This window comes from Oryctolagus cuniculus, chromosome 3, assembly GCF_964237555.1.
Source record: "Oryctolagus cuniculus chromosome 3, mOryCun1.1, whole genome shotgun sequence".
In the NCBI taxonomy this organism is placed as follows: Eukaryota; Metazoa; Chordata; class Mammalia; order Lagomorpha; family Leporidae; genus Oryctolagus; species Oryctolagus cuniculus.
The window spans coordinates 72,215,569-72,240,196 of record NC_091434.1 but is presented as its reverse complement, the minus strand read 5'-3'; the positions used below and the strand labels follow the sequence as shown (position 1 = coordinate 72,240,196).

The window sequence follows — 24,628 nt, the reverse complement described above, 5'->3', positions numbered from 1 at the left end:
AGGGCTTAGCTGTCCTTTTGCTCTGGATATGTCTGGCAACAGCACACAGCAGGCCTTTGATGGGTCAAGCAGGGCCTGAGAGATGAGGAAGCACATACATCAAGTCCAAGAAGCATGGAGACAAACAAACAGGATGCCAGTGAGATGGCCAGGCTGGGCAGCGCTAGAATGAAAGACCAAGTCCGCAGCATGGCAAAAAGTGATCTAGATCCTAGGCAGACGACCTCAGAGCAGCGTGGGGTTCCATCCCGAGCCAGTGACCTTCTGAGGCTTTGGACACACCCTTGGCCCACTGCAAGAACTGCTCTTCGAGTGAGGTCAAATGTGAGCCAGGCGAGCCTGGGTACCCTGAGAACCAACAGCAAGACAGGAAAGGCTTAGGAGCCAGGCAGCGCCTGCGTCATCATGTCGTTTTCGTCCATTTGAAAAACTCACCTGCTAACTCTGAAAAAGAAACTTTGGTCATTTGTGGAAAAACTGCCCTATGCAACTTCCAAGTGAAGGGAACTTTAGACGCTAAGCAGTCTCTAGTCTGAATGGAAAGTTCTAGAAGCCCACCTTCACTATCAAAATGGGATATTTAAGGGGGAAGACTTATGCTGTTTCCGCAAGTTCCCCATAATGAGAAAAGGTTAAGAATGTGAAACAGTAGGCCTCAAAACTCTTTCTAAGAGGATCAATTTAGTATGGAAATGATACCAGCAGCATCTTTCAAAAAAAAAAAAAAAAAAAAAAAAGTCTGCCCGGAAAGCACACACAGCTTTGGATGGGAGGTCATGGTATTGACAGCAACACCCCGGCACATTTACTTTTGTGTTAAAATAGAGTCTGTCCTTTAAAGCTGTGTCCTGGGCATTGCAGGAGTAATTAAAACTCATTCCATTACTCTCCTGCACCATACATGCTTCTTCACATTTGTCAGATTTTATGCATTCAAGAGGAATTTTTCAGACTGTGCCGCTACGGTCCTTATAGCAGAAGATAACTAACATGATAGATACTTATAGATATAGATAGTGGAGCTGAGGAACTCCCGTAAAATTTGTTATGTGAGATATAACTTACAGCCTTGAAGAACAGATCAGGAGTTTTAATGCCACCCCTAATGGGGTATTAATGAAGGCTTTCTGCAGGTAGAAAATTGGCTGAATACTGAGCCATTAGACCATGAGCAGAGAGTTTGAATTTATATTTCCTTTCCCTCTTATTTCCATTAGGCCTTCATAGATAAAAAATTGTGTAGCAATTGACTGCAGCCCATACTGGACCATTCTGAAGAGGGAAAAGGATGATAATGGTTGTTGGACTCAAACTCTTTGCAAGTCATTTTCAAAGAAAGAGATCGCTCTCTCTTCATAAGTCAGCTGTGCTGTGTAGCAACATAAATGGCTTTCCTGTTTTGGAAGGTCACTGCAAATTCTTTTTGCATCTGTCACAAAAAAATTGTTAAGTCCCTAAGCAATACTATGGTCTCAAACCAGACAAAATGGGCTCCCCCCACCAAAGGGCTGGGCTGTGCTGGTCTGGAGTGGCCGGAGCAAAAGAGATGGGAGTCCCCACGCAGCGCACTGACAGCAGCTGCCTTCACTGGGGAAGCCGCGGTGTCCTGGAGGAAACCAGAAGCTCCTGGTGACCCCTAGTCCCCAAACACTGGGGAAAGGGGACTCGGTGGCCCTGGCGTCAGGCTGTCAGGGGTGCACTCTGATGACATCTGCATTCTGAATCGTGACCAAGCCCATAGGAGACGTCCAGTGACTCCAGTCTCAATACCTTCAGGAGATGGATCTGCTGCTTCCCATCCTGCCCTTGTCGCTGCAAAATAGGACTCAAAGCTTCAGAGAGGGAAAACCGCTTGAGTAAAAGAATAAGGTTTTTGAAAGAAAAGCTTACAGGAGCTCGAAAAGATAAAGAAGCACATTCTATGAGACGAGAACAAGTAAATGCGGCCTATCGTGCATATGCGGAGGTTTGCCTTGATAGAGATAACTTGATGAACAAATTGGATAAAATGAATAGACAACTGACAACTCTGAATCCCCCGAGTACTGCATGAACGACTACCATCTAAGGACGCACAGCTCCCCCAGCTAAGAGCAGAAAGGGAAATTCAGCAGGTGACGAGAGATTTAAATCCTCCTTCATCAAACTGGAAGGTGGGAAAGCTGAGCTGTGCTCTGAAGATCCATGGTCAGGGGAAAGAGCTGGGGTTCATAAGGAGAGAGTGTAGCAATCTCAGAACAGAACTACAAAAGGCCAAGCCGAGGGATCCGTCGGAGGAAGACAACCTGACGAACAGCGCTCTCCAGAGTAAGCATTTTAAGTGACCATAGGCAACACGCACACTGGGAACTGGAGAGAAATGTCTAATCTACATCTGCTGACTCACGTACAAGCCGAATTACCAAGAAAACGGAAAACCCCACAGGTAATCAGGAAAGCCTATGCCCTGCACCTGCACTGAAGCGAAGCCCTTGGGAAAGACAGCACAAAACTCCACTTGACGGATTTTACTGCATCGTACAAAACACATGCCCCTCTCTCACCAAATGGCAAAGCTGTCTGTCATACTACATCTTCCCCTTTTCTAGGAGATACAGAGATTTTATCAGAGCCAATCATGGATAAGATAATGAGAGATCCATTCCTAACAATGGCACAAACTTTCAGGAACACAACTCTTACGGCAGAAATTCTCCAGCAGGTAATTCTTGGGTATTTCCAAGCCCTCCTAAATCAAGCGAGACTGCGTTTGGGGAAACTAAAATTCTGCCTTTGCCCAATCTGCCAGCACTGCACTACTTGGATCAACATGATCAAAACTGCCTTTATAAGAATTAATTTTGAAGAGATTCCTGATTGTATCATGAGGATACTGCATCTCTCTCAGTGGCTCCCCAAGAAAGTATTTAACAAACCGAAAGTGGATTTTTACCGAAATTCTGCAGGATTCTTCAGTTATATACACCCGAACACACTGATGATATTATATACTTGATTCTCCAGTGTGAAAGAACACTGTCCCCCAGCTCCATATTCAAAGAATCAGATATGTGCTACTTTACTAATAAATACACAAACTCAAGGTATGTTTCAAAAAGACAAGTCTACCTTTGCTAACAATTGTAAAAGTTTGCCTCTCAAACCACACATCATTTTGCAAAGTGTGTGGAATACCTAAATATCAATTCATGAAAGCAAAAAGCCATTTAATAACAAAAGAAAAAACATGTCATGTATGTTGCTTCAGACTGCATATAGGCTCCAATGGCAATGTGAATAGGTTTTTGTTGACTTATAATGCATAGATATGAAAAATAGTATAATGAAAAAGTAAGTTAAAAATAATATACTAGAGAAAATGAGAATACAGTTGGATCTGACAGACTTGAATATTTTCTTCAGTAGGGCAAGAGTTTTCTAGCTGGACAGATGGGGATGGTAGCCACTAGACTTAGGGCAAAATTCAAGTGCATACTGCAGTGAGGATGAACTATGTGCCCAAGTCTCCTATATAAAATAAAGTAATTTTTAACATGAATGCTTTAAAACTTCTAATTAGGCTCCACTAAGCAGTTTCATATGTCACGAAGTCCTTAGCACCATTAACAACCTGAAATACAGTCAGAGAGGCTGCAGCCAGATTGTCACTGAACACACAGGAGATGACATTTCTATTTTATCTCCTTTCTAGTAGAGCAAAAAGTGGTATATCCATCATTCTCTGAGTAGAAAGAGCTATTAATTTCATTGTGGTGCAATTCAATTACCCCTGATGATTAATACTCACAATGACAAAAGGTATTTTAATCACTTAAAGTGGCTTTTGATTCATGAAAAAAATCATATATTTGGGATAAAGTCAGTTTCACTATGCCGTATTATAATCATTTAACTGATGAACAGTTTGTGCTTAGTTTAATTGTTCCCCCTTCTAAGGCAAAAACCCCTCTTTCCCCAAAGACTTGATGTTCTTAAGGTGTAAAAAGCCTGACTGAAGAGAAGTGCCTTAGAATCCTAACAACATGCCCTGTTGTCCTTTGCGATATCACACAGGAAGAAGGTATAACCCAAGGAACACAGGCTTGGGGGGTGGGGGTGGGGGGGGTATGAGAAGCCGGAACTCAGACTTGGAGAGACGGGGAGAAACAGCACAGAGGAGCCAGGGCCTTTCACAGAGAGCAGGGAGCTATGTGGACAGAGCTGGAGGTAAGAGAGGATGGAGTGAGAGATACAGGGACACTGCCATCCATGGTGCAGGGTCTGGGTCATCTGTCTCTCCACTGAGCGGTGACAGGGACAGGAGTGGGAAAACCAGCACGCTGGAGAATCCTGGTCATGTACACTGATGAGAGATCAACGTGGGGAAACCAAGGGGGAGTGTGGATGCTGGAGCTTAGGGGAATTCTGCCCAGGGGAGACCGACCCGGCTCAGGGGTGAGAGGCACAGGAGCAGGCAGCTTTGCCCTGAGGATGGAAAGCATGGACCTGCACAGAATTAAAGTAACATTTTAATTCCTCAAAGGAACTATGGAATTGGAGAGGCAGACTGAGCTGAATGGAGGAAGTGCTGCTTCTAAAGCGCAGGGGCATGTCAGGGTGCACCTGCAAGTGCCTGGGGCCAGGCCAGCCACGTAGAGGAGGTGGCAAGGGTGCTATCAATCCCAATTTCAGCTGGCTGGCAAACAGTATTCTTCACCCTGGGGCTCAAGGTCATCGTTCACTTAGGTGGTTTGCCAAGTGTGCAGCCTCGACTGGTAGCACTGTCACCAAGAATGTGCTAGAAAATGCAAACTACCCACCCCCACTCCATACTCAGTCAGACCCTGGATGGAAACCCTGCAATTGAGGTTCAAGAAGCACTCGGTGACTCCAGCAATGGTACACTGGATGGCCACTGGCTCCCTGGAGAGCATCCTCAGGGTGCTGGTTAAACTATAGGAGGCCCAGCTGACAAGGAGTGCTGTGGAGAATGCAGAGAAAACCCATACACCCAGGCAGCGGGTTCCTAAAAAGAAACGCGCAGTGCTGGGAGCAGTAAGCTAGGGTCTCATGGACTGCAAACAGCCTGCTGCCAGCTTTAGTAAATGCCGTTTTATAAAACACACACACACACACACACACACACACGCCCTGCTGTTGATCCAGTAAGTTTTTCAAGATGAGCGGTGTTGGAGACGCAGCCGGAGGTCTTTCTCCATTGTGGGGCCCTCCCTGGTTGGGGACCCCTTTTCTTTTCTCCTCCCATTCATGTTCTTCCATAAGAGGAAGAAGGGGCACTCTGGCCTACATCACACACTCTCAGAGAAGACGCTCCCTCCTCTTTCTCAGCCACCTGATAATCTCCTTGGAGAAGGAGAGTCTGGTAGGGACCACACCTGGCTGCCAGACGATGCGAAGCCAACAGCTGTCCCCGCCGCATGCCCTCTCCTGGCCTCTCCTTCCCGGAGCTCCCTGCTTCTCCTCTGCCTCTGTGCCTCTGTTCTGCCGCCGCCACCTGTGCTCAGACGGTGACCAGCGACCAGCGACCAGCGCTGCACAGAGGCTCTGCATTCCCCCAGCCTCTCAGCCTGCAGCCAGATAAAGAGGCAGGTTCTCAGATTTAGAGGACAGGAAAGGAAAAGCTGCCGTTTAGCTACAATCTAAACTCTGCTTGCCTGTGTGATTCATCATCGATACAACCAATACTGTTCCCACTGGACTCGCTGGGTCTAATCTTTCCAACAAGGACACAAATGTAAACACTGCCAGAGGCAGATGGGTAACATTAATAGACGAAACTGGTTAAATGTCACACTTTGGAAAGTGATGGGGATGTGTTGAACAGGAGAGAAAATGCTCCCCCTAAAGGTGTGTTTTAAAAGGAATCTTATAGAATTCTTTTGACAGTTAAGATTCTGTCCTGGCCGGCGCCGCGGCTCACTAGGCTAATCCTCCGCCTGCGGCACCTGCACACTGGGTTCTAGTCCCGGTCTGTGGGGCGCCAGATTCTGTCCCGGTTGCTCCTCTTCCAGGCCAGCTCTCTGCTGTGGCCCGGGAGTGCAGTGGAGGATGGCCCAAGTGCTTGGACCCTGCACCCGCATGGGAGACCAGGAAAAGCACCTGGCTCCCGGCTCCGGGCGTGCACAGCGCACCGGCTGCAACACGCTGGCCGTATTGGCCACTTGGGCGGTAAACCAATGGTAAAAGGAAGACCTTTCTCTCTGTCTCTCTCTCTCTCACTTTCTAACTCTGCCTGTTTAAAAAAAAAAAAAGATTCTGTCCTTTGCATGCTGTGACTATTTAATCACTTTACAAGAAAAATTTTTATTATGATCTTAGAAAGAATGGCAATGAAGTTAAATTCCAAACACTGTTCATCTGAATAAAAGGTAATCATTAACCTAAATAACACCCTTTGGTTTATTTTAGCAAATTTAAGGTAAAGTGCATTTTATGGCACAGAATAATAGGTCTAAAACATCATATTGTAAACTTGCAGGGCATAAGCTTATGATCTCTGCTTTTACATGTTAGCGGGCACTCTCTCCCCTTTATAATGCCTGATAGTGTTTCAATATATCCATCAGAAGACTTGATTAATCAGAACACTTTAACCCCAGTAGATAGGCTGAAGTTTCTAAAATAAACCAAGGAGCGGTATTTATACGCATGATTGAATTTTTTCCACATGAAAAATGCTTTGGGATTTCACTTCATTTCTGTCTTTTTTTCCCTAACATCATAATGAAATTCTTCTTGCAAAATGATTAATTGAATAGTCACTACATATAAAAGTTAGAATTCTAGAATCTAAAAGCCAGGGAGCAGTTTCAGAGGCCAGGTATAACAATCCATTTACCCACTCATGCATTCGCTCATTTATTTATGCACTTACACAGCTAGCTGGTCATTCACCGAACATTTTAGTGTGGAGTTATTTATCAGATAAGAGGTGAAGTGAAAAAGATTCAAAAAATAAATAAACTAAGCCCTACTCTCAAAGACCTCACAATATGGTGGGGGAAAAATAAAAACAAAGCATTACATAAAATATGAAATTATTAACATGTACAAAGTCACTGTTTGGTATGATTTTTTTCCATTTTTAAAAAGATTTATTGAGGCATAGTTTATACACAATAAAATTTACTCATTTCAAGTATAACTTGTTGAGTTTGATAAACGCATAGTATAAATCTAAAAAATAAACAAATCAGAGAACAATAGAGATGAGAATGAGACGGGGAGGGGGAGGGAGGGAGAGTCCAAAGAACAATCCTTATTTGGGAATAGCACAGCATTGCAATGGGAGTGCATACCCTGAGACTAATAGACTACGGGTCTCTTCAAAGAGCTGGAGACAAGAGGAAGCTGTCACACGTGAACATGAGGAAGATCCCATCAGATACTTTGCAACGAGAGTCTTAGGCCCCAATGATCAATAACCGGGGTGATGTTAGTGCAAGGTTCTGGGTAGATGTCCTTGTAGAAGTACTTTTTGTATAGAGTTGTGCTGGCCTCTGAGGGATGTAGTACTGACAGAATTCTGTGACAGTTACTATCTGGCAACCATGCATAAGAACCTTTCTTCATAACCTCCTGGTTTTATTAAGTTTTTGTTACGGTTGACACAAGCAACTCTATCTTGATTCTGACAACTTCCACATTCCTTTCACAGTAGAAGTCTTGTAACGACCACCTCCATCGGGTATTCAAACACTTCTGGGGGGCGGGTTCAGCCTAGGAGCTAAGATGCCAGTTGAGACACTCGCATCCCAGAGTTCCTGGGTTCCATTCCTGGCTCAGGCAGCGCTAGCTTCCTGCTAACGCAAACCTGGGAAGCAGTGGTGACGGCCAAGTAATTGGGTTTCTGCCACCCACATGGGAGACGTGGATGACATGCTCAGCTCCCAGATTTGATCTGGCCCAGCTGGCGCAGATATTTGTAGAGCAAACCAGCGGATGGGAGTTTGTTCTCTCTCTCTCCCTCTCAAGTAAATTACTTACTTTAAAAAAAAAAAAAAAAAAAAAAAAAAAACAACTTCCAGCACACTAAAGCTCTCTCCTATCCCTACCCCTTTCTAGTCAATCCCTAGAAACTTCAGACAACAACCAATCTGCTTTCTGGAATACTGTTTATTCTAGAATTCTGTACAAATGGAGTCATACAAAATCATTCATTTAGCATGACGATTTTGCGTTTCACCCAGGTTTCTGTGTATATTAGCTCTTTCTTATTTGTTGCTCAGTAGTATTTCAATATGTGTACTTACACTTCAGTTGATGAACTTTTGGGTTGCTCCTATTTGTGTGTTATGAACATTTAAGTACAGTCTTTTTGTGGATACCCCTTCATTTCTCTTACGTGCACACCTAGGAGTGAAGTGGAAATGTATACTTATTTATTTTTTAAACATGTCCAAACTTACAAAGCTGGCTGCACCATTTTGCATCCCCACCAGGAGAGTTCAGCAGCTCCATGTCCTCGTCTGTCCCCCGTATTACCTGTCTCCTCAGTTCTGGCCGTTCTGGTGGGTGTGCACCAGCGTTTCATGGTGCTTCTATTTGGTGTTTCCCTTGGAATTAGGAGGTTGAGTCAGCCACATTATTGACTGTGCGTTCACTGCCCTCACTCCGTGCAACAGCAATTTTTCATAAGGAAACACTCCTTGCGTTGTCGCTTGCCTTCAGAATGGTTGCTGCTTGCCCCGAAATGGTTTTTCCAGTTTCATATTCATTTCCTGAGGGGAGACAGTAGCCCAGCCTCCTCACACCACCATGACCAGAGTCTTGGGCCTGGGCTGTAGATGTGGATGTATGTACTGTGGAGAGAGGTCAGGAAATGGAACAGCTGCTTAGATACCAGGCTGAAAAATAAGAGTTCTGGTCCTTAAAGAACCCTCCATCACAAACACAAACACAGTGGTGAATGCTGTAACAGGGGTGCTCCATAACCAAGGCCATGAGGACACTTCAGGAGGCTGTTAATGAGAATTGAGGAGGTCTGGGGAAGAATGGGCCGAGTAGGAGCTGGGCAGACGAGAAGGGTGCAGGGACTGCTACAGGCAGATGAGAATAAAAAGCACTTCATCTAACCACTGCATTACACACCAGCCCACAAAGTCAGTCCCTGGAAGTTATCTGACCACAACACAAATAGAAGTCATTAAGGAAAACATAACTGGGGGGAAAAAAACCTACACATTTGGAGAACACATTTGTGAACCTGCCTGTACATGTAAGAGTGCATTCATATGTACATGAACACACACACACCTTAACAATTCATGGTCAAAGGAGAAACCTTGATGGAAATTAGAAAATGCTAGAGGGGCCAGCGCTGTGGTGTAGCAGGTAAAACTGCCACCTGCAGTGCCAGCAGCCCATATGGGTGCCAGTTCAAGATTTGACTGCTCCACTTCCCATCCAGCTCTCTGCTGTGGCCTGGGAAAGCAGTAGAGGATGGCCCAAGTTCTTGGGTCCCTGCACCCATGTGGGAGACCCAGAAGAAGCTCCTGGCTCCATGCTTTGGATCGGCTCAGCTTTGGCCATTGTAGACATTTGGGGAGTGAACCAGTGGATGGAAGACCCACCCCCCTTCTCTCTCTGCCTCTGCCTCTCTGTAGCACTGCCTTTCAAATAAATAAATACATCTTTTTTTAAAAAAAAAAAACCTGCTGTTTTTATAAAATAGCTAAAATTACTGCCATAAAGAAAGGAGAAAGGCTAAAATGAATAAATCAAGCATCCTAATCAGGAATTTATCAACATAATAGCAAAATCAACCTAAAGAAAGTAACGGACTTGAAAAGTAGAAATTAATGACACACAAAACAAAACAGAAGATGAACAAGGCTATCCATTAGCTCTTGGGAAAGCTTAATAAATATCAGCAAACCTTGAGAGACATTAAGAGAAAAGGACATAAATAGTATTTATAAGAAAAAGGTAGAACACTATATAGATGCTGCAAATATTCAAAAGATAAAATTAGATAATCAACAATTTATTTAATTAATTTCAAAGCAAGCAAAAATACAAGTTTCTTGGAAAATATGCATTATTAAAACTGTATCAGTAAAAACAGATTTACTGAATGATTTAGTAACCACTAAGGAAACCTTTAATTTTTTTTATTTTTAATAATTTCTTTGAAAGATAGAGAAACAGAGTAAAAGGGACACAGAGAGATCTTCCATCAGCTGGTTCATTCTCCAGACTCTCACAAACTCTCACAGGCTAGGTTGCAGCCAGGAGCTGGGAAGTCAATCCAGGTCTCCTCTGTGGGGGTCAGGACTTAAGTCCTGGAGCTACCACTTGCTGCCTCCAAGGGCGCACATTAGCAGACACTGGAACTGGAAGTGGAGCTGGGACTCGAACCCTGAACCCTGGCACTCTAATACAGGATGTGGGTGGGTATCTCAAATAGCACTTAACATCTGTACCAACATCTGCCACCATTTAAAAAAAATTGTATTGAGTAGTTAAAAAAAAAACTTCCCACACACACACACACACAAAAAAAAAAACACAAGGCTCACACAAAAACAGGCAATCTTACAAACTTTTTCAGGAAGTAGGAAAAAACAAAAGGAACATATTTCAACTATTTTCAAAGATCTGGGACCTTACATTACCTTGATGTCAAAACCAGATAAAGTTAATATCCAAAGGAAAATCTTATTCATGGGAAAAGGAGCAAAAGTTCAAAACAAAATATCCACAAACTGAAGCCAACACCATATTAAAAAAAAAAAAAAAAAGATTGACCATCATGGATAAGTTGTAAATCTGATTCAATTTTTAAAGCCTATGAATATAAATCACCACGTTAATGGGTTGCTATGGCTTCGATGTTTGTCCCTAAAACTCAATAGTTGAGTTCTCAAAGGCTTATGTTAATGGTACTAAGAGAGTAGAAACTGAGTCCAAGTATGGTGTTGGGACACGGGGCCTTTGGGCAGTGACTGAGTTGGACTGGGTTGTTAGGATGGAGCTCCCATGATGAAACCCTGATATCTTTAGAAGGAAAGAAACATAGACAGACATGCACCCTCCCTGTCTCTTGGAAGAAAGATCCAGACAAAGCACTGCAAAAGACCTGAAGGTGCTGCTTGGCTGCTTTTAGCTGCATACGGTAGGATTCTGGAACCATGAATAATCAAAAGGAAAGAGAATGGAAGTGCTTGGAAAAATCCCAGCCTGGCCAGAAGGAGCCAAGAAGTGTGTTCAGGACAGGAGGATGTGGTGGAGGAACCCCTTGCTAAAGGGACCAGCACAGATGAAAATGAGCCCTTGCTTATCAGCAAAACAATGGGTGGAAGGCCTCAAGGGCATCTCAGAAATCTCTTTTTTTAAATGTTTATTTTTTTTTATGTTCATCTACTTGAAAAGCAGAGCAAGATGGAGAGGGAGGGAGGGGAAGAGGGAGAGAGTGGAAGAGGTAGAAGGGGAGGGGGAGGGGGAGAGGAAGGGAGAGGAGAGAGGTGGGGAGAGGGAAGGGGAGGGAGGGGGAGAGGGGGAGGGAGATCTCACCCATTGGTTCACCCTCCAAATGCCTGCGATCCAGGTCTCCCACACGGGTGGCAGGGACCCAAGTACCTGAGCCATCATTGCACTTGAACTTCTGAGCAGTGCCAGAATGTTAAGACTTTAGGGCCCTTGGGGATGGAAAAACGCATCTTGGGGGTCAAGGTCAGAATGCTCTCGTTTGGATATTGGATTGGGCAGCCCCCAACACTCCATGGGTTAAAGGCCTGGTCCCCAGTGGGATATATTGGGAAGAGGCAGAACCTTTAGGAAGTAGGGCCCCGCAGGAGGTTCTTAGGGCACTGGGGACTGCCCTCAGAAAGGAATTCTCCTGGAGGCTGGCACAAAAGCCCTATTTCTGACCAGTCTCTTCTTCCTGGCTCATCATGGGCTCATTTCCATGCACTGCTCCACCATCTGCCATGGAGCTTTTGCCAAAGCCTGCATCATGTCATTTGCCTTTCAGCCTCCAAAACTGAGCTAAATAAATGTCTCTCCCCTTCACAACTAGTATGCCTCAGGTATTTCATTGTAGTAAGGAGAAGATTCATAAAGATAAAAATCTATTATAGGTTCAGGAAAATACGATACAATAAACATTCATGATAATTACTTTTAATTAACTGGTAATAGAAGAAAATGCCCTTAGTCTGATCAACAAAAAAGAAAATGGCAAGTCTGGGAAACCACAGATGGTAGAGTTTGGCTGGATGCAAAAGCTGACACCACCCCCTAAAAGTTAAATGACTTGTGTGAGGTTATATAAAATGAAAAGTGGATCACATCCTAACTCTCAACTTCTTCCATAATATTGTTTTGGAAAATAGAGCTTTTTGCAAAACAAGTCAGACTATTCAAGATTAACCACTATACTGATTACATTTATTTGAATCTCAAATATTGCCTCTTTCCAAAATTCTCATAAACATCTAGTCAAACAACTTCTTCCTTGAAGTTCTTCCATTTGCTGGACTTTTCATTTTCTATTAGCTTATCACTGAGTCAAGACTTGCCAGTAGAACTATCTTTACTCTCTAAAATGGGCCAAATATCTCTGCAACGTGCTAGCAGATGTTATTGAACAAGCCAGCTCTTCTTGAAGTGTGTAACCCTGATTTCTCATTATATCATTTTCTATTGAATTTGGATAAAGTGTTCAATATTAATAAATATTTATTAAGTTTCTACTATATAATAGACATTTGGCTAGGTGACAGTTAAGTAGGTAATTTGCTGCTATGATACACAAATTGAAACATAACTAATTATCTCTGCACAGGAATCCTCTGAACTGGAAAAGAAGCAACACTTTCTAATACTCATTAGTTTGGAAATTGAAACTTTGAATCATTAGAACTCGTTAGCAGATTTTATGCTGATTCATTTTTTAAAACTTAAAATAGTGATTGAGTTTAATTTCTGAGATCTTGTTTTTCCATTTTATTACCAAATGTAATTAGTTGACTTCATTTGGATCCCATTTCCATGTTTTACTGCTTACACATATTTTTCCCATTTAAGAAAATCTTTTACCTCTGCATCTTTCATTATTTCATTGTTACAACAACTATATTAAATACAATGCATAAAGAGAGCAAGTTTAATAAGATAGCTGGGTTTTCCCTTCATGTGTATTATCAATTATTCAAAGTGCAATTTTCATAAGGTGTCAACTTTAAAATAAATACAAGCTAATTTATTATCTATGTCAGCATATTCGTCAGATGGTACATGTAATGCTTCAAAAATTAAGGCCTTTATATTTGATTGAACAAATGACAACTTAGGCACGAGTCAATAGTCCTCCCGTCTACCATTCCCACAAAGACCTGTGTGTCTGTCCGTAGAGAATGTTCTTAATGGGTTCTATACACCAGGTACTCTGCTGTTTCTCTGAGATCTGCAGTTGCTTTGGCATTTTAATGAGACTATTTCCTAAGGATCTTGATAAAACATATTCTGCTTTCAACATGGTTTGCTCCCCACCCCCCCCAATCAGTACATTTCTATAGAATCTCTGGAAAGACCTGTCTTGGCCTATTTGCCTGGCAATACAGCATAGAAAGGCAATAAAGTATAGTCCAGGTGAAGCTCCTGGATTCAGGTGTTGTCATCTGTGTTTGAATCCCAGCTCTACCACTTAGGGGGATGTGACCTGAAGTTACTGAAACTCTACTTTACATCTCTTACTTGTAGGACAAAGTTACCAATAGTACATACTTCACAAGCTGTTAAGTAGATACAAGTTAAGGGCTTAGAAAAGTATCAAGCATACAGAAAGGTGCTAAAATGCTAAAAAAAAAAAAAAAAAAAAAAAAAGGATTAGCTATTTGTTCTAAGCTGGTATCACATTGGACCAACAAGAGTTATTATTGTTGGGTGTAATAATCCTTTTATTGGTTTGACATTTCAAAGGGATTATTTCTCCTAAAAGGATTATGCGTACCAGAGAATGGGGAAGGTCTTTGCTGACTTCTACTATATCCCTCAAGTTATTTAGAATAAGTTTGGGTTTCATTCTGGAATCTTCTTTGTTGCACTTGGTTATATTTATTAAGATTATCTCTAGGTTTTTGAAAGATGTTAAATAATTTGCCCATAGTTTTTATTGTTCTGAACTTTTGCATTAAAGGAAATGGGTTCCTAAATCTTCACCTATCTGAAGTTTCCATAACTTTGCCAATCATACTGGTACCAGTATTGAGAGTTAATAAGATAGATCTTTCAATTTGTAGAAATTCCATAGTTAATATTTTTAGGTTTTTTTAACATTTAAATTTATTTGAAGGGCAGAGAGAGATATTTCATCCAATGATTCATTCCTCAAGTGTCCAAGATGTCCCAAAGTCAGGAGCAGGGAACTCAAAGTCTCCCACATGAGTGGCAGGAATAAAAGTATGTGAACCATCACCCTACAGTCTCCCAGGGTGTATATTAGCAAGAAGCTAAAAAGGGAAGTGGAGCCAGGACTCAAATCAATGTGGTGTCTTAATCACGGTACCAAAAACCCACTTTAATTACAGAATTTTTATCTTCCTGTATTGCAGGTACATCAGAACTCAACAATTCCACAGTGTTATGAACAAACATAAAGATAGTTTTATGGGCTATATCTGAAACTCCTTTAAGTCTAACTCTGTCCAAAAAAAGAGAATTTGAGTTCTTAGTTTTTAAGGAACATTACAGATTGGATGTCTGATTCTCCAGCTATGAGTAACCTATCTCCAGAGGTTATTCTCAGTTCTCTCTATTCTCATTGGCTATCCTGATTTTTGACTTAGCTAGTGATCTGAATTTAAAGGAAGAATTTCTCTCTAAGCTCTTCCTTCACAAAAAAGATGAAGTGGCTCCTTCATTCCATAACTTATTGAGCTAATATATACCTGAGTTTCACTGAAGAATGTCTACCTTAGTTTTCCGCAAGTCACTTTACTGAAATTTCTGAACTTTCAAAGTAGAATTTAAACTTGGAATATCTATGTTAGCTCTAGTTATTGTTGTAAAATTGGTCTGGACTACATTCCATATAAGCTAGTATCATCCTATGGGTTATCAAAGTTATCGGTGCCCTCTGGATGGGGGTGACATGGCTTTAAGTTACCTTAGAGGGATCCATTTATTTTTTAAAACACATTTCTAGTGAGCTTTTTTCCTTTCATTTTAACATTATCTACAGAACTGCTTTTAACAGGAGGCTTAGAATTTCCTTCTTGTTGGATCTTTTAAATATAGGTATTATTTTTCCAGGATGAGTTATTGGTCTTATAGTATATCCTTAAGTTTCTTTTTAATTTTTTAATTGCAAATCATTTTCATTTTACTTGAAAGGTAGAGAGATAGATGAGGAAAGAGATTTTCATCCACTAGTTCACTCCTTAAGTACAACTGCCAGAGTTGGGCCAGGCCAAAGCTGGGAGCCCAGAACTGTTTGGGTCCCCCAGGTGGGTGGCAGGTAGCCAAGTAACTGGGCCACCATCTTCTGCCTCCCAAGGTAGGCATTAGCAAGAAGCTGGAATCAGAAGTGGAGCATGGATTCAAAGTAGGCACTCTGGTATGGGATGTGGGTGTCCCAAGTGACTTCTTAACTGCTGTGCCAAATGCCACCCGAGTTCCTTTTGCAATAGCTTCTCCAAGTATCTGCTGAAGGGAAACCTCTGGGGTAGGGAGGGGCCTTTAAATATGGTTCCATAATTGAAGAATACTTAAGAGAAAACTTCAAATCAGAGGTTCAGCAACAGGAAGCAAAAATGTGATTACCACTTATAATTTAAGTAAACAAGAAAGAAGAGCTTTCATAATTGCCACTAGTGTTTATGTCTTGGCTTGTCTTTGATAACTTCTGCTAAAATTCCCAATCTTATTCTATCAGAAATTCTCCTAAATCCATCACTGTTAGGTTTATTCCTTCTCTGATCAACTTCCTTCTTCTCCTGGTAATGATCCCCTCAGTAGGGGCCCTGTTCCCCATCACCAGGGAGGTCAATGGCTGAGATAAGATGACCTAGGGAAAAATGTAAGACCACCCAGAGAAATGGCTTCCACCTGCAATTGATTCAGCATCCAAAACAAAACTACTGTGGACAGGGAGATGCTGGATCCCATTAACAAAAGGAACAAAGGAATCAAGCCCCTAACACCTGGGCCCTTAGAGGTCATCCAAATGATTTTCCAGAAACACTGGGTTTTGTGTGTTAATTTCATAACCTGTGACTTCACTGCATTTGTTTATCCATTCTAACAGCTTTTTGATGGCATGGTTAGGTTTCTCTATATACAAAGTCACGTCATCTGCAAATATGGGTATTTTGGTTTCCTCTTCCAATTTTGATGTCCTTTATCCCTTTCTCTAACTGCTCTTGCTAATGCTTCCAGTATTATATTGAATAAGAGGGGTGAAGGTGGACATCCTTGTTGTTTCAGATCAGACCAGTGAGTATATCAGGTGTTGTCATACATAGCCTTTGTAATTTTGAGGTATGTTTCTTCTATATCTGATCTGTTTTTTATCCTGAAAGGATGCTGCATCTTATCAAATGCTCTCTGCATTTACTGAGATAATCATATGATTTCTATTAATCCTGTTTATGTTGTACCACCCTTACATCACAGGGATAAAACTCATTTGTATGATCTTTGTGATGTAGTGTTGGATTCAGTTTAATATTTTTGTTGAGTTTTTGCATCTATGTTCAGCAAGGATACTGGCTATCCAAATCCTAAGATTCCAGGGAAGGGGAATCATGATTAAAGTCTATGCTATTGCACATGTAAATTTCTTTTAACAATGGGACAGCTTCTCAGAATAACTCAGAGAAAATACTCCAAAAAAGTAATTTGGGAGTGGCATAGCCTATTAGTCATAATTTGGGGTGGTGTCATGAGCCCCAACATCTTCAATCCTCATTCCTTTTTTAAAAGACTTGTTTGAAAGGCAGGGCGAGAGAGAATCTTCCATTTGCTGGTTCACTCCTCAAATGGCCACAATAGCCAGACCTGACCAGGCTGAAGCCAGAACCAAGTAGACAGTCACTTAAAAGATTTCCTGAGGAAGCTGGAGGAGTTCTAGGAATTTACTGCAGACTCAGCACTAGATTTTGAAAACAGGACTTTCAAGTCAGCTAAAAAGCTCCCAAGGGAGGAAGAGGAGCCAAGAGAGAATAGAGCAATTTTGATCATTTTCAAATATCTCATTATCAGGTTCCAGCTGGAACAAACAGTAATTATTCCTGTAATACCAATTTTTTTTAAAGCAAAAGTTACTTACCAAGTGATTCAGAACCAAGACCAATAGGCTTTTATGGTCTAATGAGGATGCACCACAATATCTCCAAAGAAGTATAAAGATGCAATGCCCTCAGGTGCACCATCCCCAAAGACAGTCAAAATACACTCAAACAACCCTGGAACACTGGCATCCTAATCATATTTGACTGACCATCTGATACAAGCTGACACTTGCACCCTCAGCTGGCAGAGACCAGAGAGAACATTCTCATTGGTCCCAGAGCTCAAGTCTTTGAACTTAGAACAAGATGAAAGGAGAATCTCATCTGTTTTTGTCAGTGGCCCAAAGTAAAGTCTGTCTATACAGATGCTAGTCTGGTTAGAACTGTAAATTTACTAGTCTGTGAAGTTCAAGTGATATACTTCCCATTAAGTCTCAAGTTGTCAATTCTGTAACTAGTTCAATGAAACTGACACAGATACATTAAAATACATGGGAAATCATAATCTAGAGCTTACATATCCTTTATTATTAAAAATGAACACTGCCCTGTAAATAGAAACTGGGACAATATAGTAGTTTTTACATCTATAAGCCACAATATACAAAGAAGTGACATTCATGACCTGTTCAACAATTATTTTTGGTGGAAAGGAACAAAACACAAGGTATTTTACAATTTGGACAATATGTTGTTGGTTTCCTGTGATGTTTTTTCTCTTATTTGAAAGGCAGGGTGGGTGAGAGTGAGAGTGAGAGTGAGAGTGAGAGAGTGAGAGAGAGAGATCTGAGATCGAGGTTGAGATCTTCTATCTGCTGCTTCACTCGCCAAATGGCTGCAACGGCCGGAGCTGTGCTGATCCGAAGCCAGGAGCCAGGACCTTCTTCCAAGTCTCCTACATAGGTGCACAGGCCAAGTGTTTGGGCCATCTTCCACTGCTTTTCCAGGTGCATCAGCAAGAAGCCAGATGAGAAGTGGAGCAGCCAGAATGCAAACTGGTACTGATATGGGATGTCAGTGCCGTAGGCAAGTGGTTTTACCCACTATGCCACAGCATTGGCCTCAACATGACTTGCTTTGATATCATCGTTCTTGCTACTTGAGAATAATATGGTTTCTCATGTAACATCTGATATCATCTTGGATAACAGTAGTTCTGGGAATATTGAGTTTTCTTTCTCATTGCATCATTTTAGGTATGCTGAGCAGACAGTTCTTGAAATCCAACAAGTTTATGAGATCTTCGTTCAAGTTTGTCAATAATCCACATACTTATAATACACGCATCAATTATCTGAGTGAGCAAAAGCCAATTCCATTTTCTACTTCTAATAGTGTGGAATATTTGATTGTTTTTTCATCAATGTTGTCTGTTTCAGAGTACACTTGTTTAGTGTGTTTTCCCTCATGGTGTGCCTTGGAATCCAGTATTTTGAAGAAATACCACAAGTCATAACCAGTGAGCACACTATTGTAAAAAAAACAGTTTGATCATGGATTTTCTACCACTTTTCAACCAATACCCTCAAGTGGAGACAGCGGAGTCCGTCAGACTGCCGTGTACTACACTACACATAACTCTGCAGTACACACTGCCACGCTGTTTGCAGGACGGCTATTTTCAAACACGGATAACGTGAGACACATTATCTCCTTGATACTTCCACGAATGCATCTCATACTACATATCAGTTATGTACACATTTCTTTTGTTCAGTTGAAATTTAGCAAAATTAACTTGTAGTAAAGTTCATGCCATTACCATAATGAATTAAAAAATATTTCCAAATGTTCTAATCAACATCAGTTACTTTTCCCAAAAGAACAGAACTCTAAAAAAAATTTATTTCAAAACTATCCTAAGTGGTATATTTATTGCTCAATTTAAGTTTTTATAGGTATCCTATATTTAGGATGACAAGACAAATGGGTTGACAAATGACACAAAAGACATAGGAAAAAAAAAGACCACCTCTAAAAGACTAAAAATCAATAATCAACATGTACCCAAACCAAATCCACAAGAGTCAGAAGTTCAATTTTCTACAATTGTTTTTCTTCTGCCAGTCTCAATGGAAAGGAAAAGAACAAAGCAAAGTCCTAACCTTCTCATTCCCAGGGATTATACTACACTACACAGGGAAATCTGGGAAAGATGACTTTGGTAAGAATTCTTTCTCTTCTGGCTTCTGCCAGTTCTCCCAGAATCCCATTTCTCTGGATCAGGAGTGCCTGGAATGTCCCAGAAATTCCTGCCTGAACTGCAAAAAACTATCGGGGGATAAATAATTTCCTCTCAACCCTGACAAGTTCATAGTTGTAACAGACTCCTGTAATGAAAAGATTAACAAGAGCAGAAGTAGCCAGTTTGTCAGCATGTGTACTGCACACCATATAAGAAACTTCAATGAAAGGTAATTCAAAGCAGGGGCTTGGGACTATGGCTTATAGTGTATCTTCAATGCAGAACAATATGTTGTTGGGGAAATGACAACACAAAAGAAGGCAGTCTTAGGCTTCCAGAAGGAGGAAAGGTGAAGAAGGGACATATATAAGTAAATTAACTGCTATGGCCTGGGAAAGCAGTAGAAGATGGCCCTAGTCTTTGGGCCCCTGCACCCACATGGGAGACCCAGAAGAAGCTCCTGGCTCCTGGCTTCGGATCGGCGCAGCTCCAGCTGTTGCGGCCATTTGGGGAGTGAACCAGTGGATGGAAGACCTCTCTGTCTTTCCCTCTCACTCTGTGTAACTCTGACTTAAAAATAAATAAATCTTAAAAAAAAAAAAAAAAAAAAAAGGAAGTAAACTAAGGGAGTAACGTTTGCCTGCAGTGTCCATTGGGGGCCATATCTGAGCTGGTGAGAATTATTTCCATTGAAAGAGAGGTGTGGGGAGAGGGAGACACCTTTATAAATTTATGTCCTGCTTTTAGGCAAACCAGGGGAAGACAGAAAGCTTTTCTGAGCTTCCTCTTATCATCGTTTCAAAGATATTTATGCCAAAGTGGCATATTCTAGAGTGATATATTTTGCTTTCCTCTATACCACACAAAAATATTACAAAAATCTCAAAATATGTACAGACAATAGATGAGAATTATTTTTAAAAAGATATACATGACAGAAAAAACAAACTTGTTTTAATATACTATTTACATATTAAGTATAAACCATCGCAGTAAAAGCTTTCCGAACATTGGCAAGAAAAGCCGAAAAATTGTTGGTCTTCCTCACATTCTCCTGAAATTCCGCAAGGCACTCGAGATGAGGAGCACTATCTGACACTAGAAGAGAAACAAATGCAAACGATTTGAATGAGGTTCTTTTCTGTATGGGACAGAAGTATTTCCAATTTAGATGAGCTCATCAGATTTCAGTATCGACTCAGAATTTTATTGGAGTGTTTTGAGAATAAAATTAGACCCTTCATTTTTATATCCTAACTATCTTTTGGACCTCTCCTGTAAAACTCAAAATAGTCCTATCTTGAATATTACACTTTGCTTTACATTTAAACAAATGGCACTCAGGGGATGGAAGAAGTGAATGATGCAGAATGCCGTTCCCCATCACCTTCAATCTACACATTTAAACTATTTAAGCTGCTTCAATACCTGCTAAGTCATGTTTTTCAGCAAAACTTCAGCCTCACTGACTTCTAGTTGCTGCCCAATGGATTAAAAAAAGAACATCTTTCAATGCCAATTCTTAATAACTTCCAATTATGGAAAAACATATCTGAAGCTTTTACACATGAAATGGAGCTCATTAAAAACGTAGTGGTGATAAGGGCCCGGCACGTGGCACAGAAGGTCAAACCACCACCTGTGACACAGGTATGGCATATGGACACCAATGGAGGAGACCCAGATGAAGCTCCTGGCTTTGACCTAGCTCAGCCCTGACCATTGCAGCCATTTGGAGAGATAGCACATGAAAGATCTTTGTGCCTGCCTCTCTGTAACTCTGCTTTTCAAATAAAGAAGTCTTAAACAACAACAAAAGTGGTGGTGGGGCAGGCATTTGACCTGATGGTTAAGAAGCTGACTGAAGGCCGGAGCCAGGGCTCACTAGGCTAATTCTCCGCCTTGTGGCGCCGGCACACCAGGTTCTAGTCCTGGTCGGGGCACTGGATTCTGTCCTGGTTGCCCCTCTTCCAGGCCAGCTCTCTGCTGTGGCCAGGGAGTGCAGTGGAGGATGGCCCAAGTGCTTGGGCCCTGCACCCCATGGGAGACCAGGAGAAGCACCTGGCTCCTGCCATTGGATCAGCGCGGTGCGCCGGCCGCAGCCCGCCAGCCGCGGCGGCCATTGGAGGGTGAACCAACGGCAAAGGAAGACCTTTCTCTCTGTCCCTCTCTCTCACTGTCCACTCTGCCTGTCAAAAAAAAAAAAAAAAAGAAAGAAAGAAAGAAAGAAGCTGACTGGCGCACCTGCAACCCATCTGGGCATGCCTGTGTTGGAGTCACTGCTCTGCTCCCGATTCTAGCTTCTTGCTAATGTGCACTCTGAGAGGCAGCAAGTATAGTGGCATTCCAAGTAGTTGGCATCCAAGTAGTTAGGTCCCTGCCACCCATGTGGGAGATCTGGATTGACTTCCCACCTGCCTGCTTCAGTGTGGCTCAGCCCCAGCTGTTGCTGGCATTTGGGGAATGTACCAGATGTGAGCTCCCCTTGTCTTTCTCTCTCTGTGCCTATCAATTTTAAATAAAGGAAGAAAGACATCTCTTTTTTAAAAAAAAACATGACTGCTATTCCAACAGTGCTATTCACAGAACTTATTAATCAAATGAGAAAATTAGAGAAAGCTATAAATTAGAAAGGTAGGTAGGTAGGTTTCCTAGATTGATATTTAGAAAATCTAGCACTCACAGAAAAAACTAAGCACTTGTATATGAATTTATTCCCAAAATGTAAATTCTGTAAGAACAGGATCCGAGTCAATAGGACACAAGCCAGCAATTGATCTGAGAATCTGTCAAGCTATAAATGTTTAAGATGAAAGCACAGGTGTTAATGACCCGAAAACCATTTTAGCGAATTCCCATAAAGATTACAAGTACAAGGAAATTAGAAGAATAAAACTAAACTATACCATCAATGTGTGGCATTTTCAAGATGTGAAAGTTTTTAATTATTCTGAGAAAAATTATAATATTCTGATGTTGTTGCATTTGATTTTTAAATCATCTACACAGGTAAGTTACAATATTCACATTTAGGGGGCTACAGCCTTTACAAAAGCTTTAGTTTTCACTTTAAATATTTTTTTATTTATTTAATCACTCATTCTGAGGGGGAAAGTGACAGAGAGCTTTCATTGTCTGGTTCCTTTCCCAACTTCCTACACTGGCTGGTTCTGGGCAAGCCAAAGTCAGAAGCCATGACCTCAATCCGGGTCTCCTACATGGCTGGCAGGAATTTACCCCAACTACTAGCACTGCCTCCCAGGCTCTGTATTAGCATGAAGTTGGGGTCAGAAGCCTGGGTTGGGTATCAAACCCAGCATTGATATGAGATGAAGTGTCTTTTTGGTTTTAAATGAAAACACCTGTTCGTTTATTAAGCACCCACAGAGTGCCAGGCACTGTACAAAACACTGAAACATTTTCATGCTTTAAGAATGAAATTGGGGGTCAGCACTGTTGCGCAATGGGTTAACACCCTGGACTGCAGCACAGGCACCCTATATAGGCACTGGTTCGAGTTCCGGCTGCTCCACTTCCAATTCAGCTCTCTGTTGTGGCCTGGGAAAGCTCTGGAGGATGGCCCAAGTCCTTGGGCCCCTGTATCTGCGTGGGAGACCTGGAAAAAGCTCCTGGATCCTGGTTTCAGATCAGCTCAGCTCTGGCCATTGCAGTCATCTGGGGAATGGACCAGCGGACGGAAGACCTCACTCTCTGGCTCTACCTCTCCCTGTAACTCTGCCTTTCAAATAAATAGAATAAATCTTGAAACAAACAAACAAAAAGAATGAAATTGACTGTTCTTTTACATGAGGTTGACATCTTAGTTCCAATGTCACAAAAATTACCATACCTTCAAGCCTTGCTCAAGAAACAAGTTTTGATTCCATAAAGGTAGAGCACGTGGGGGCCAGCACTGTGGCTTAGTGAGTTAAGCTGCCACCTGTGACACTGGCATCCCATATGGGCACCAGTTTGAATCCACTTCCGATCCAACATTAGCTCCCCGCTAATAGTCTACTAAAGCAGTGGAAGATGGTCCAAGTGTTTGGGTCCTTGCACTCACGTGAGAGATCTGGAAGACCCTCCTGGCTCCTGGCTTCAGCCTGGCCCAGCCCCAGGCATTGCAGCCATTTGGGAAGTGAACCAGAGAAAGATCTTCATATTTCCTTTTCTCTGACTTTAAAATAAGTAAATAAATCTAGGCCAACGCCTCGGCTCACTAGGCTAATCCTCCACCTGCAGCGCCAGCACCCCAGGTTCTAGTCCCGGTTGGGGTGCTAGATTCTGTCCCGGTTGCTCCACTTCCAGTCCAGCTTTCTGCTGTGGCCCGGGAGGACAGTGGAGAATGGCCCAAGTCCTTGGGTCCTGCACCCGCATGGGAGACCAGGAGGAAGTGCCTGGCTCCTGGCTTCGGATCGGCACAGCGCGCAGGCCATGGTGACCATTTAGGGGGTGAACCAACAGAAGGAAGACCTTTCTCTGTCTCCCTCTCTAACTGCCTGTCAAAAAAAAAAAAAAAAAAAAAAGAAGAAAAAAAATAAATCTTAAAAACAAAAAATGGGGCTGGCACTGTGGTGCGGTAGGTTAAGCCTCCACTAGGGCATCAGGATCCCATATAGGCACAGGGATGTGTCCCAGCTTGGGCCCTTGCACCTGCATGGGAGACTTGAAAGAAGCTCCTAGCTCCTGACTGGCCCAGCTCTGGCTGTTGTGGCCATTTGGGGTGTGAACCAGCAGATGGAAGACCTCTCTCTAGCTCTCCCTCTGTCTGTAACTCTCTTAAATAAATAAATAAATCTTAAAAAAAAAAAAAAAACATGCAGATTAATGCAGATGTCAACTGGTGAAGTCTGTTCCACCAATACATGTAACATCCTCTCCCTCAGAAACCACCCCCTCTTCCTCCTCAGACGCCCCATCCCCGCCTCCTCTCTACCTCTAAAGCCACCACCTCTGCCACCTCCACCTCCTTCCTCCTCCTCAAGCTCCTCCACCACCGCCCTCTGCAGATCCTTTCTCATCTGGAGGTCAAGGTAAAAACCTCTGCAGTGGCCGTAGCTTATACGGGTCTATATAAAGGAATATGCCAGAACTGGAGCTGTGGCACAGTGGGTAACGCCACCACCTGCAGTGCCGGCATCCCGTATGGGTGCTGGTTCTAGTCCTGGCTGCTCCTCTTCTGATCCAGCTCTCTGCTATGGCCTGGGAA

General features: G+C 42.3%; 1 protein-coding gene and 1 pseudogene across 6 annotated transcripts in view; one reads left to right on the top strand and one right to left on the bottom strand.

The window, feature by feature from the left end:
• Positions 1-189: 189 nt before the first annotated feature.
• Positions 190-4,075, top strand: LOC100345236 (5-azacytidine-induced protein 2 pseudogene; annotated as a pseudogene).
• Positions 4,076-7,071: 2,996 nt separating this feature from the next.
• SPC25 (SPC25 component of NDC80 kinetochore complex) overlaps positions 7,072-24,628 on the bottom strand; it is a 34,985-nt gene continuing 17,428 nt past the window's right edge. For 2 of the 6 annotated variants that reach the window (XR_011387272.1, XR_011387271.1), the window contains exons 7-8: positions 8,485-8,801; positions 7,072-8,352 (exon numbers count right to left, since the gene is read on the bottom strand). Coding sequence is in view for 4 of the 6 variants with exons in the window: in XM_070070731.1 (XP_069926832.1) it covers positions 8,632-8,801 (170 nt within the window). In the remaining 2 variants the exon portion in view is untranslated. Of the gene's footprint in view, positions 8,802-17,741; positions 20,518-24,628 lie in introns of those variants that run through there. The other 4 variants (XM_070070731.1, XM_070070730.1, XM_070070733.1 and 1 more) reach the window with 2 other exon arrangements.